Here is a 15,475-nt window from a genome sequence, read left to right on the forward strand (position 1 = left end):
AAAAAGTTTTTTTTTTTTTTTTTTTTTTTTTTTTATTAAAATCTCCCAAAATTACTTAATTTAACGTAATTTCTCTTTAACTCTGGAGATCATGCCTAAGTCACTAAGTGAACTCAGTTAATTTCCTATAAAAATGCTTATAATTTATTCGATGGATTCATTTATTTAAATGACTTTTTAAAAATTTGTTAAAGTATTAATGGTTGAAAAAGATTACTTAGTAGCCTGTGCCTTTGACATCTTATTCATGAGAAAATCTGATTAAGTTATGCTGTTCAAAGTGGATGGGGATTACACATCTTGGTGCTTGATCATCCTTTAAAACACTGAGATGCTATTTGTCTCTATTGTGTATTTTGTGGGGAAAAAAAAGAGAAAAGAAAACCTACCCTCAAAAATTAGGGAGTCGGGTTGGAGTTGTAGCTCAGTGGTAGAGCGTTTGCCTTTCATGTGTGAAGCCTTGGGTTTGATCCTCAGCAGCACATAAAAATAAATAATAATAATAAAGATTTGTGTCCATCTACAGCTTAAAAAATTGTGGAGTCTCCTTGAAGAAATAGGAAAATATACGGTGGCAGAAAACAATATTTTCACAGTATATAATTATATTATACGAATTATCACTGAAATGTTAGATGAATGTTCTTAAACACAGGATAAGTAATTATGTCACCTCTTAAAAGCACCTTTAATAGAAGTTAGTAGATTCACATAGCATATGAAATTGTTAATTGGTAAAATTTACATTATTTAACATCTCTAACTATTTATATCAGCTAATATTATTCTTTACATTGTGTTCTGTGAAGCACGATAAGGTATTGTGCTTAATGAAATGGAAAACTTCCTCATAAAAATTCCAAAAATTATGCTACTTAAATTTCAGGTTTCAATGAAATGTATGTCAACTTTGAAATTAATTAAGTAGAAAATAAATATTATGCATCCTTGCATGATTTCTTGGAAAAAAAAGGCAAAGAAAGTAATGCTTGATGTAAACTATTGTAGTTTTCCTCTCCACTATATATATATGTCAGCTGCTTTGACCTACAAATTTATTTTATACTTATAGATTAAAAAGCTTTGTTTTAGAGAACTCATGATGCATATCCTTTGTTTATTAATGTCTTGGTAAACCACATGTCTTCTTGATAAAGTAATCCTGAATCAGAAAGACCTCTTTGCTGGATATCTTACTTTAGTTCACTTGTGTGTCTATTGATTGCTTTTGCTAATAAATGCTCTCTCTATTGTAATTTAGCTCCATCTCAGCAACCTCCACCCAGAGGACAAGTTCAAAGTTCTTCTGCCATCAATCTCTTCTGGAGTCCACCTGATTCTCCAAATGCCCAGTGGCTTACTTACAGTTTATTCAGGGATGGTTCTGAAATCTACATTTCTGAAGATCAATACCCATTCAGTGAGTTTAAGGGTTTGGTGATAGAAAGATAGAATATTCTGAGAATTGATACATTAGTTAAGTTCTCTGTCACTGAGGATAAATGTTGTGGTTTTTCTCTTTTTAGCACAGGGTTTCAAGCAGAGAGAGAATTACAAATTTAAGTAGTAATCAAAGACATGCAATAAAAATGAGATGTTATATTATTTAGCAAATGCTAAAAACTTACTAAATTCTCAAGGATAAAAAAAAATGATCCCATCTAGCAGTGTGGAGAATATGGAACATTAAGAAACTTCTGTGATGTCTATGTGGGTTCATATGGGCAACTTTTCATGTACAATAATTTACTCAAATGTATGAGAAACCTTTCTTTTTTGAATACCATTTGATCAATCAAAAATACTTCAGGGAGTTTATCTCAAGTGGATGTTCATAAAAAGACACAAAATCACAAAAGTGTTCATACCTATATTTAATATTCAAATATTAGAAATGATTCAAATATTCAATAATCTTTCAGAATTGTGGCATATGGCATAAAAAATTAAATCTGACATATTGTTAACTAAATTGTAGGCTATGATAGCCTACAAAATGATATCTTTTCAATTAATGAAAAATATTCATGGCATTGAGGTAATTAAAAGTTACTAAAAATCTATCATGAGTTATAATATTTTAAGTTAAAACTCTGGAGGACTTAAAAACATGGATCTAAAGTTTTTTTCTGTGTGCAAATATCACAAAAAAATTTCTCAGATATTTCTATTTTAAAGGATTTAGATTTTAAATTTTCAAGTTAAAAAGGAGTCTTCTTTATCTGAAATCAGGATTTCCAAGCAAATAATGTAATATTATGCATATATATTGCTTTTTTTATGAAGATAGAGCATAGCAACAGGAACTTTATTTGAAAGAGGAAGAATATGAACAAGCCAGGAAGGCCATCATTGCATTTGTAACTTTTAAGATTTTTAAAATGAAAGCGTAGAGATCAAACTCTTAAGAAACTATTGATGTTAAAAACATTTTCTCAATTGTTTTAGATACAACTTTCCTAAAGACAAAATGAAGGAATAGGAATTTTGAGATTCTTACAGCTCTGTGATCTCTTGAGTTTTACTCTAGCCATGTTTAACTACAGACTAGATTAGGAATCTAGTTTAGGAAACCTTGAAACAGAATTTCAATTCAAGTTTGCATTCTGTTCCCTTTAAAACTTAACTTTCCAAATACTACTTTAACATGCATAATTAGAAAATGTAGAAAACTCTCAAAACACTGACATTCCATAACCTTTCTTAAAATGGTTATTGGAGGATGCCTTGTTTTAAAATATGAATTGACTTTCAAACTCCTGCATGGCATACACTTTTATTTTGTACCTATTGTAATTGGGTACATTTTGACCCTAATTTTGTATTACTTGCATCTAGCTTGCTACGTCCGCCACTTTCTCGAAACTCTAAATAGTCTCTTCGGTGTTCCACATCTTCTTTGAAGTTAATGGAAACTCTGAACTTCATGATGCAGATTGCAAAGGGAAATGAACATCTGTCTACATCTGCCATCTTGGCAAAGCATCCTAAAAACCTGCTACTAAAATGTTTATTTTCTTCCAAATATCAGCATGATCCAGGTGTCCTGAAACTTAAACTTTTGTGATAGAGGAAGAGAAGAGTTATAAAAATATTGAAAATGATTTTGAAGATGACAGTACCACTGGTTGAATTATCTCTGGAGTTGTAAATTAGGGTCACCCTATTTTCCACACAGCTTAATTTGACAGCAAATTTAAATGTAAAACTATAAAGGTTACCATTCAAACCCATGTTTTCCATACTAACATATTGTGATCTATTTTATAGAACATTATATATGAGTGCAACAGTCTGTCTCTTTTTCATGATTGGACTAAAATAGAATCCAAATAACAGTTTGTTACATAATAAATGCCTATTCATTTACTAATCAGACATTTATATAATCCTATTAAACAAAGTATTATTTCCTAAAAATGTATTTTTCATTAAAAATACCATTTCTGGCATTTCTTGACAATCACTATAATTAATGATGTGAAAATTATCTACATGATGGCATTTAAACAGTAAGAACAATTGGTTAACACTGTCAGAAGTTGATACCATTCTAATAATACCCTCATGTTTATTAATCCATTTCCAGTGCATGGATAACGTGTGTAATATGAAAAGGAAACACTACTTATATCCAGCTGAATGAACACAAATCCTTGGGTTAAATAAAGGCATTTGGAATTATAGGTGGAGAAGCATTGAACTTTTCAAAGAAAATTAATAGTGTAGTCTTCCAACCAAGTTTGAGCATTTGGTTGAGACCATTATAGAGTTCTTTGTTAAAATAGAAACTTCCTAGCTGGCCTGTGTACTACAGGATTCTCTAGGGTAATAGTTTCTATGCTGGGATCATGATGCACTACTGTATTACAATTTTGAAATCTTTCAAATTAGTTGTTTTTCGTTGCAAAGTATATAGTCAATATTTCCCTAAATGAAATTTAATTGGTTTGCATTCTCATATGCTTTCAGAAGAAAAAAAGTACAGAGGTCAAGTTAGCATTTGGAATATACATCATCAGCAACTGATGTTGCTCCTGCTATAGACCCAATTTGGCTTCCTCAGAGGTGTCATGTCATTGTTGGGAAGGGAACAGTTTAGAGGAAAATAATACTCTTGTTTATGTTGCTTCTCAGTGTTATAGGTTTATGGAGTATTCGATAAAAAATACTTTTTTTAAAAAAGTATTTTTTTTTAAATTTAGTTTTGGAATCCAAAGAATACTAGATATAATAGTTATATGGAAGTTAAAAAGTATCTTTATAACTGATGGAAGCCAGATTAGGGCATATATCTTCTCCTGGGCAAGGTGGTTTAGAAGACAGACTTGCTTTGCATCCTCCTCCAACCTCCGAAATTCACAGTCCTATGCATTTTTGTTCCAGTTGGATGGCATGAGTGGGGAAAAGCCATTAAATGTCACTCTGGGGAAGTCTTTCCCCAGGGAGACTAGAGAACAGTTGTTACTACATAAGATAATGATTTATATCACCTGGTGATATTAACATAGGGTTTTAGGCAAAAAGACTATCTTAGTAAATCTGGAATTTCATTTCTACCTTTATTATTGTTCAATCCCATCTTTAATATCATTATCATTCATCCCATAACACATCAAGGATCAATGGAGCAAGTGGTGAGATGGTTCAGTTATCCCTGAGAGAAAGAGACAGAAGTTATGAGGAGGAAAAGAGAAATAAAACAGAGGACAGCAATTGTTTTTATAAGGTCCTTGATACTGTTCATTCTTTCTTAATATCTGCTTAATGGAGACCTCCTCCCCATCCACAGATACAATGCCACCAGGGAGTGGGCAGAAGGCACTCTATCATTTACCTTTTACAGCCCTACAATATTCTGGCTGTTGCTTTAGTGAATGGGGATTTCAGACACATGGCTGATAATGTCCATTCCTTTCTCCCTCTTTTTTTAACCTCCTTTTATCCCATCTTCTATTGGACCTCACAATCATTCATACAAAGAAGTTTTGTCTAGAACTTCTCATGTAAATTCTTTATCACAGATAGCAAATGTTTCCAAAATTTGCAGTTAAAAATAATGAACATTTATTATTTCACACAATTCATATAGGCCAGAAAATCAGGAAAGGATTCAGTCAAGGTATTGGCCAAGCAACAGATTTGACCCTTGGCTGGTAGTTTGCTGACCAGTGGCCGAGTATACTGGCATTTAGTAAACCAGTTACACAGAAGAAGCAGTTATTTCTGTTTCAGAGACTGCAAATCTTCTTCTTAGGCTTTCTATCAAAAGGAGATTATAAAGGGAAAAACAAAGCTAAAACTTTTAATTATTCTTTACAAATGACAATTTTTTTACATTATACTGAATAATGAAAGTAACCAGCATTTGCTTTATTTCACTTTTGAAAGTATGTACTCTTATTCAAAAGAATAGATTGGCATAGTTTGTAGTTAAATAATATGATGGAAGGAAATTAGAAATGAGCCTTTTCCAGTTTGTGGAATATAATATTCTTCCTTCTGTTCCTTTTCATTCCAGATACTCAGCATTACTTAGACACTTCCCTGTCACCGTATACCTCATATTCATATTACATCAAGACCACCAGTGTGCATGGTTCAACAAGGAGTGCAGCTGCCACTTACAGGACAAAGCCAGGGGTTCCAGAGGGACATCTAAACTTAAGCTATACCATTCCTGTTAGCTCAGATTCGGTGACACTTACCTGGAGTACACTCTCTAATCATTCTGGTCCTATAGAGAAATACATTTTGTCCTGTGTTCCTTTGGATGGCATTCAACCATGTGATCCCTACGAAGGTCATGAAACCTCAGCTACCATCTGGAATCTGGTTCCATTCACCAGGTACCATTTTTCTGTACAGGCATGTACTAGTGGGGGATGCTTGCACAGCTTACCCATTATGGTGACCACAGCTCAAGCACCTCCCAGAAGGCTGAGCCCTCCTGAGATACGGGAAATCAGTTCCACAGAACTTCATGTACAATGGTCCCCACCACTGGAACCAAATGGTAAGAATTCAAGGCCTGGATTTTCTTTCTTGAACAAGAATGAGAATGTAGGCCTTTGGCATTGTTCAGTAAGAGCCTGGCACCATATTCATTTATTTAATTGTATAATATTATAATTGAGAAATAATTCCTAAAGAGAGAAGATACTATTTCTCCTGGTTAGTGGAACAAGTGTATTTCTAATCTCATAACAAATTCCATTCAATTAAATTGCCCCTTAAAAGGCTAATATTATCTTTGCTCTTAATGACATCTGCCATAGCACAAATGATGTTTATAATTGGAAGCTCACTTCTGAAATGCATTATATTTGACTGTGTCACAAGTTAGGGCACTCATAAGCAGTAAATTTTCTCTTTTAAGCAAGAAAGGGATATAAAATAATACAAAAAATATGTATATAGGCTTGCTGACTCCATTAAGTTAATTTTTGTGTTCATACAATTGAACCCTTGGTTATATAGGCCAAACACATATTTATAGGGTTTTAGTCATTTATATCATGTATATATTATGGCAAAACCTTTTCGCAGATTTTTTAAGTTACTTGGTAAAACTGAGTAAAAATTAACTGTAAAACTTGTGCAAATAGGGCTTATGTTAAACAGATAATTGAGCTAAAATCTTCAATTTTGAAAATATACAAATAGGAGATACAATAATCAGATTCCCAAAGAGAACTAGCCACCCTTGATAGAAATTCTGACCATCCATCCTGACAAAAGCTGACTACACCTATGATAGGCTATAGGTATTTTGTTATTTGTATATTGTCTCTGGTTGATTTTTCCTATGAATATGACTTTAATAGTATTTCTTATATTCATCTGCCCAACAGTTTGTCGTTTTTCATAAATTCCCATCATCTAGATTACTAAATTACTACATCTAGATTACTCAAAAATTGGCAGGTTAACTAGTTAGAATAACAAAAAGCCACTACGGTTGGTTTAGCTGGTCTGTGTTTGCCCCATCCCCCAAATATCCCCTTTGTCTGATTCTACCTTGGTTCACTATTTAACTTTTCTAGGAATAATTATAAGGTATGAATTATACATGAAAAGATTGAGATCTACTGAAGAAAGTCAAGTGTTTCAAAGCAGTGGCTGGCTCAGTCCTCACCCATTTGCAGAATCGACCAGTGATAATGCACTAAAGCCTCCTCAAGCAGCAACAGTCATTACTGGCTTGGAGCCCTACACAGAGTACGAGTTTAGGGTCTTGGCTGTGAATATGGCGGGTAGCATGTCTTCTGTCTGGATCTCAGCAAGAACTGGAGAATCAGGTAAAAAAAAAGAATGTTTGAACTCTGCATTGAAATCCCCTGAATGAAATTGCTGCCGGAAATTAGTCAATAGTGCCGAAACAGTGCTTTTTGAAAAGCAAGTTTTATAAACATAAATGGGCATGGGGGAAAAATGTATAGATTGGTTATATAAGTAACTCAAGGTCATAAAGAATTTGCAGGAAGTTTTAGGGAAAAAAAATTACGTTTTTGTTATTAATTCATGAAAAAGAGGACTTAAATGTAGTTATAGTCTTTGGGGAGTGCTTCACCAAAATATCCCTTATTTTCTAGTTCTTGAGTGGGTTGGCCACTTGTCAAGTCTTGCTCCATATCCACCACAGTTATGTTCAGTGAAATGGTGAACCGTTACCAATTTTACACATCTTTTTTAAGCTTTTTCTCTTTACAAAACAAATATTTTAGATTTTACATTGAATATAATAATACAAAATCTGTAATTCAGAAGTGTGCTTTTAAGCATTGGACATTTGCAAGGAAGGAGAGAAAAATTATTTTCTTAAGGTTTGTTCATTAAGGCAAATGAACTATTTTTAATCTTTTATCTTATTCTTTATATTACACATATTTCAAATTTTATGAGCATTTTAAGAAAAAAAGTACACTTTTGTCATGATTTGAATCTATAGATATTCAAAGAAACCCAAATCCTGATCTAAAATGATCTGCTAGGATGGTAGAGGATGAGGGTAGCTTTAGGTTGATGTCCAAGGGAATCGTTTCATGAATAAAATGTGCATTGTGCTTGAGCATCTCTTAATGACTACCAGCCATCTTGGACAAATAATGGGGCCATGATAGCACAAGTGATGAGGCATGGCATTCTGGAAGGGGAAAATCAAGGTCAGAAATGAAAAGTAATGGGTGAAACTGCAATACTGGACCCTCATAATCTTATGGGTCACTGGCTAATGAAAGTGCGATGAGGTCCTTTGATAATACACCTTTGGTTAGCACATTTAAAATCCATATTAAGATCTCAAGGATGGCAGGGGGAAAATGTATGGTGTGTATGTACCTTGAACATTTCAATCAAGACTTACTAAAAACTTGGAGAATTTCTTTGGGGCGATTTAAAACATTTTAGGCTTACCTCTTTGTGCATTGATTTGGTTCACTGGGATACTTCAGTACATGAGAAATCCAGTGTATCCTTATACATTGTTCTGAATTTTGTGGTCTGAGTCATATTCAGTTTTGAGATTTCTTTCAAATATTTATAATCTCTAGAGTTTTCTAGCCAGGTATGCACTAGCTATCTTTATGAACATAAACAAAGTCCTCTAAGATTTTTATTTTGTAAATGACAAATATCTTAGCTGATAATGCAAAAATGGAGGACATCCTTGACAATGACATTTTTTAAAAGTGAATATCTTTCATATATAGCAGCATATTCTTGTATTGTTTTTTTTTTCAAATCAGAATATTTTATAAAGAAGAGAGTGTTTCAGAAACTAGAATAAATATGTGAGCAAGTTTGAATACTGATAGAGAACAGCATTCATTGTTTTGATGTTGTTATTTTGTCTTTGATAGCGCCTGTGTTCATGATCCCTCCTTTAGTTGTTCCACTCTCCTCGCACTCTCTCAATGTCTCTTGGGAGAAGCCAGCAGAAAATATTACAAGAGGAAAAGTTGTGGGGTACAACATCAATATGATTTCTGAACAATCACCTCAACAACCTGTCCCAGTGGTGCTTTCAAAGGTATTGTTATTTTTAACTAATTTCCTTTCATTTCTGAATTTGCAGAATTCTGTAACAGAATCTCCCTCTGCATTCACTAAACAGGACATTTTCCTTCCAAACCTGATGTTAAATGTAGGAGTCCCTTTATTGTACATTACTTCTTTTCTTTTTACAATAAATAAGCATATATTGAAACAAAGTTAGTATGATTTTGTTTCATCAGATCTGCTTTTTAACTTATACATCTTGTAAGAAAATAACTTTTGATAGCTAAGCACTTTCATGCTATTAGAACACAAAATAGTATATTAAGCCAATCTGCAATCAGTTGATATTTATATTGTATTAATTCTATTGGAGGTCTAAATAACATTGATAAGAACATCATATGGGTACATTTTGTATGTATTTCTATTTCCTTAGAAAAAATATTGACTAATTTGTCATAGCTTATAAAAATTATGTTACAGGATTTGGATATATACTCACATATTATCTTCTAGCAATTTATACTCCATAAGCAATAATGAGAATAGTAATCATAGTGATCATTTTACTGTATCCATGAACTACTTAATTTGATACACATAACAGTCCTAGAAGATGAGAGATTCTTGTTCTCTCTAGCTTATAGATATAGTTGATATACCTCATTTGCTCATTTTCTAGCATAGGGGTGGCCAGTAGCAGAGGCTGTGGACATCAACTGGATGGATAATCCTGTGCATGTGGCTGTCCAGTGTGTCTTCTGAGGGACATTAACTGAACTAAAAAGATCTTCACTTTTTTATGCCCACTCCCAAAAATCTAGTCACATTTTTTCTTTCCCAGACTTCCTATTTTCTAATCTTTCAATCTTTCTTCCTTTATACTCATGGCCCATAGAGCCAAGTGACTATCATATATTTAACCCTGAGGTACAACCCTGTGGAAAATATAAAACAAATGCCTGGGACGACTGCCTGAAGTTCTGCCTGTTGAGAGGATTTCTTTTCACTGCTGGTTTTTAGGACCTTCTCGGTAGGGTTACAGAGCAGTAGCTACCCATTTTTGATTGGCATCCATATACCAAGACAACTCATCTGTGAGCTAAACTAACTCTCTCTAACTCACTCTCTCTCTCTCTCTCTCTTTTTCCTTTCAGCTCCTCAGGGAACTTCACTGGATTTGCAGGTTCTGTCATGGCTTCTTTCTATGCTTCTACCCAACCCCAGATATTCACTTCCATTTTATGATGAATTTCTGTTAAGCTCCCTTGACCCTGAGACTTGGCATGTCTGAAAGAATCTAGTTCTTGTGAAGTAGCTCTAGTCATCAGGTCATTTGATGTTTCAAGGTCAGGCATTCTGCTTTTAAAACAGTAGCATGATGGCTTTGTTCAGCAAATGCTATAGAGTTTCTATCATGTGATAAGCTCTTGCTCCAGACATTAGGGATTTACTCTGTGACTCTCTTTCCATAAGGAACTCATCTTTTCCCATCATCATTACTTCTAGTACTGTAGATGCTATTAGACTTTAGATGCAAAATGGTTCCTCTGCTTGCACCATAACTTAGATCTGTGCAGAGCTCTTTCTCACTCTGGGATGCACTTGGAAGTGGCAGTGTTCTATATTGCTTGGTAACTTGGTTAGAATATGCTCCGAGTGTGGAATATGCTCCTTTTTGAGTGTAAGGAAGTCATCAGACTTTGTGCTTCCTTTTAGTGGTGGTAGATACTAGATACCATAATTTTGTCTTTTCCTCTGCAGTGGGTATCCTAGTGTTTCTCAGACAATTTGGACTCCTTTAAAACCTTCACCAATGTGGTAGATCTCCTAATCTTTATAAAGTTATTCTCCCACTTTCTGGAGCACATGTCTTACTAAGACCTATACCATGCCTGTTGTTTCTTGCTTATCTGATTCATTTAACATGATCTTATTGATATACAGAACTGAGACTGTCAAGGAGACTTTTATAGTTCACCTTAAATTGGTGATTAATTATCCTCCGATTGTCTTTCTTCAATGCATTGATAACAATGCAAGAGCCATCTGATTATATAGTCCTGATAAGTACTGCTTTGCACAAAGTAGTCCTAATAATTATGAGTTCATCACCAATGGAAGTTTAAATATTGTACCACTAGACAATGCTGTGGGCTCTACTTACTACCTATCAGTGCTTTACTTACTACCTATAACAAGGTACCCATTGTCAGCCAGTTGAGGTACCCAACTCCAAAATACCACTGTAGAAACTCCTTTCAAAGCCCTCTCCTGGTACAATTTTCTAGATCAAGTTCCCCAGAAACCATACACTGTGCTAGAAGACTAGCATGCAAAAGATTTATGGGAAAGAGCTCTAAGAAACAATACATGTAAAGTAGCAAAAGATGCAAGATTTAATTCTTTCTTGTGGATGAATAAAAACTCCATTGTGGATATATCTTCCTTATCCATTTGTCTCTTAACAGGCACCTAAGTCGGTTCCATAACTTGGCTATTATGAATTGTGCTGCTATAAACATTGGTATTAACACATCATTCCATTCTAGTATGTTGACTTTTGCTCTTTTGGAGTAACATCAAGGGGTGTGATAGCTAGGTCATATGGTGGTTCCAGTCCTAGTCGTCTAAGGAATCTCTACCCTGCTTTCCAAAGTGGTTATACCAATTTGTAGTTCCTTCAGAAATACGCAAGTGTACCCAACCCCCACATCCTCACCAGCAACTATTGTTATTTGTATTCATGATGATTGTCATCCTAACTAGGTGAGGTGAAATCTCAGTGTACTTTTGATTTGAATTTTTTCTGATGGCTAAGGATGTTGAACACTTTTTACTGTATTTTTGGCCATTCATATTTTTCTTTTGAGAAATATCTGTGTAGATCATTTGCCCTTTTATTGATAGGTTGGTTTTTTTGGGGGGGGTGTTAAGTTTTTTGAGTTCTTAATATGTTCAGGATATTTGTCCACTGTCAAAAGAGTAGCTGGCAAAGATCTTTCTCTCATTCTGTAGATCCCCTATTCACATTTCTAATTTTTTTTTTTTTTTTGGTGTGCAAAAGCTTTTTAATTGGATGCTGTTTCATTTATTAACTCTTGGCATTATTTTCTGAACTTTATGAATCCTGTTGCAAAAGCCATTACCTGAGCCTACATATTGGAGTATTGACCTTATGTTTTCTTCCAGGAGTTGTATTGTTTCTTGTCTAATTTTTTTAGTGTTTGATTCATTTTGAGTTGATTTTTGTGCAGGGTGTGAGATAAAAGCTAGTTTCATTCTTTTATATATGGATAACCAGTTTTCCCAGCACTATTTGTTAAAAAGGCTGTCTTTTCTCCAACGTATGTTTTTGGCACCTTTGTTAAGGGTCAGATGACTGTATATGTGTGGGTTTGTCTGTGTCTTCTATTCTGCTGGTGTCTGTATCTGTTTATACAGATCTGTTTATACACCAGTATCATTCTGTTTTTGTTACTATAGCTTTGTAGTTTAATTTGATATTGGTATTATTATGCCTTGAGCTGGTAAATGGATAGAATTGAAGAATGCCATGCTAAGTAATAAGTCAGATTCAGAAAGTCAAGGGTCAAATGTTTTCTCTCATGTGTGGAACCTGCAGAAAAGTAAGGAATGAAAAAAAAGGGGGAGGATTGTATGAAAATAGAAGGAAGAACAGTGGAATAGAGGAAAGGTATTGAGGGGGAGAGAAGAGGAGTGGGTAAGAGGATTATCAATAGAATGAAATTGACCAAATTATACTATGTTCATATATGAATATATTGCATCGCAATGAATCCCATATTTTGGTATATCTATAATGTACCAATTTTTTTTGAGAGAGAGAGAGAATTTTTTAATATTTATTTTTTAGTTTTCGGCGGACACAACATCTTTGTTTGTATGTGGTGCTGAGGATCCAACCTGGGCCACACGCATGCCAGGCGAGCGCACTACCGCTTGAGCCACATCCCCAGCTCTAATGTACCAATTTTAAATGACAATAAATAGGAAGGTCAGTAGAGTGGAGGAAAGAGGTCACAGACAGGGTGAAGGGGAGGGAGAAGGGAAGTTCTAGTGATTGAAATGGATCAAATTATGTTATATGCACTTAAGAATATGTCAAAATAAACCACACTATTATGTATAAGTATAATGCACCAATAAAAACCAATAAAAATAGAAGGGTAAACAGCAGGGTAGTACAAGCGGATAAGAGGGAAGGAGAAGAGGAGGCCAAAGAGAGGTATTAGGGAATTAAATTGAATCAAAATAAAACCCACTACTCTGTATAATTATTATATACCAATAAACAATTTAAAAGATGCAAATTAAGCCAAACAATAAGTTGAGCTATGATGCAATAGTGCAGAAGGCCTCAACTGATCCTGTGGGTAGTTTTGGAACCGCAGTCACATTTGAGGTTGTCCCAAATGGAGTCCAGAGGTCAGATCTTTGTACCTTTGTTGTATTTGCTTCCTAGGGCTGCCATAATATATTGCATAAATGAAGTGACTTAAAACAACAGATCTTTGATTCTTCGTAGTTATGGAGGCCAGAAGTCTGAAACTAAGCTTCTTTGCTCCTTCCACAGATTTTAGTGGAGAATCCTTTCTTGCTCTTTCCAGGTTTCAGCAGTTGCTTGTTCTATTTGGATTTTAGGGAAATAATTTCAGTGTCTGTTTCTGTTATAATATCACCTTCTTCTCTGCGTCTCCATCTCCTCTGCCTGTGTATCCTCATTTCTCCTATAAAAGCTCCAGTCATTGACTTTAAGGCTAACAATAAATACAGGATAACTTAGCTATAACATCTGCAAAGACCCTATGTACAGAAGGCTACATTCTGAGATCTTCAGTGGCCATAAATTTTGGGAAGACACTCTTAAACCCACTAGATTTAATAGATTTGCCATTTTTCTAAGACTTTTTAGTAAACAGAGCATGTATACAACACAAAATTTTATTTTATGTATTAGATAGAAAAAAGAGTCAGTGATTTGTGATTTCTTGCTGTAGTTTTCCACTAGTTTGAACATGTTTGATTCATTGGCAACTATGTTACAATTAAAATCCTAATTAGTACAATACACATCCTTTAGTTTAAACAATGTAGTCTGCCAATCTGGCATGTCATAGTATTTAGGATAAATTTACAATTATAACTGATGTTTGGTCTTTAATTGTTATATGTTTTTTTCTATATATAGAACAATAAAGCAGCTTGGTGTTTTGTTTTTATTATTCTTTTGCTTCTATAGGTTATCAAATTTTAAATTCAATACCTAGGCAAATACTTCAAGTTTAATTTATTATACTCTTAAAGGAAATTATCTAAAAAAATACTACAAATGTTGAACTTTATAATTATCTGTATTTATATTTATTTATTGAAGATTCATTTATTTGAACATAGTCATATCACTTAAAGACAGGGATATGTTCTGAGAAATGTATTGTTAGGAGATCCATTGTGCAAACACCACAAAGTGTATCAGAAGATGGTATACATCAATCACTCCACATGGTCTCTAGATACAATTGAGAAGTGTGGTGGACACAAGATATGTGAAGCTGCTGCTAGTGTTACACAGCACACTGCTTTACAAGAAACTTTGTTTTTATAAATAAAGAATTACACTCAAGTAATAAAAATGTATGATATAGTAAATATGTAAAGCAGTAACAGCCATTTTTGTTATCATATCAGTATTTTGTACTATACATAAGTGCATGTACTATACTTTCATACCACTGGCAGCAGAGTAGATTTGTTGACACTCGTGTCACCCACAAACATGTAATTCTTTATACTACAACATGATAATGGCTATGACATCACAAGCTAAAATATTTCTGTGTCATAGAAATATTTCAGCTCCATTATATCTAATGGTACCATAATCATATGCTGTCAATCTGGTCCATTGTTGATCAAAACACCATCATTTGCCATGTGAGTTTATATCAGTAGTCCTAAGAAAAATAACTTTGTATTCATTGTTGTGGTGTTCTGCTTTAATGACTTCTTTGCCTCAATATCATTCACATCCACAGCCTAAGCAAATTTACATAGTTCCTTTTGATCAATTGTAGTTATAAGGATAGGGGCCAATTCTCAGTGTTGGCGGTTTAATTACTTGTTTGTGGACTACAGAGTTCCTCTCTGTCTCCTTTGCCCAAATCTGCTATTTTCATTTGAAAGTGCATGATAAAGACATCATTTCAAAAAAAAAAAAAATAACTTTGATCTATTCTGCATATGCTTGTTTATATAAGAAAGATAATTGAGAATTAACCTCATGTGGATACTCACTAATATATTTAATTGTTTTCCCTTTTTGTTCTTTGGCTTTTTTTCAGAAAATGATAGAATTGATTTAACATAGTGACATTGTTCTGTTCTGATGCCATCAAATAGCATGTGGTATTACTATACTGGGTTACTTTTGGCCAAGTCCCATGGTTTTGTT

General features: G+C 34.0%; 1 protein-coding gene across 1 annotated transcript in view; it reads left to right on the forward strand.

Annotated features, from left to right (window-relative positions):
• Ush2a (usherin) overlaps positions 1–15,475 on the forward strand; it is a 740,698-nt gene that overhangs the window by 227,373 nt on the left and 497,850 nt on the right. Inside the window, exons 16-19 of the mRNA XM_015483330.2 lie at positions 1,262–1,420; positions 5,522–6,016; positions 7,047–7,301; positions 8,862–9,031. Of these exons, the coding sequence (XP_015338816.1) occupies positions 1,262–1,420; positions 5,522–6,016; positions 7,047–7,301; positions 8,862–9,031 (1,079 nt within the window). The remainder of the gene's footprint in view (positions 1–1,261; positions 1,421–5,521; positions 6,017–7,046; positions 7,302–8,861; positions 9,032–15,475) is intronic.

The sequence above is a fragment of the Marmota marmota genome, unplaced genomic scaffold (genome assembly GCF_001458135.2).
Source record: "Marmota marmota marmota unplaced genomic scaffold, marMar, whole genome shotgun sequence".
Classification (NCBI taxonomy): domain Eukaryota; kingdom Metazoa; phylum Chordata; class Mammalia; order Rodentia; family Sciuridae; genus Marmota; species Marmota marmota.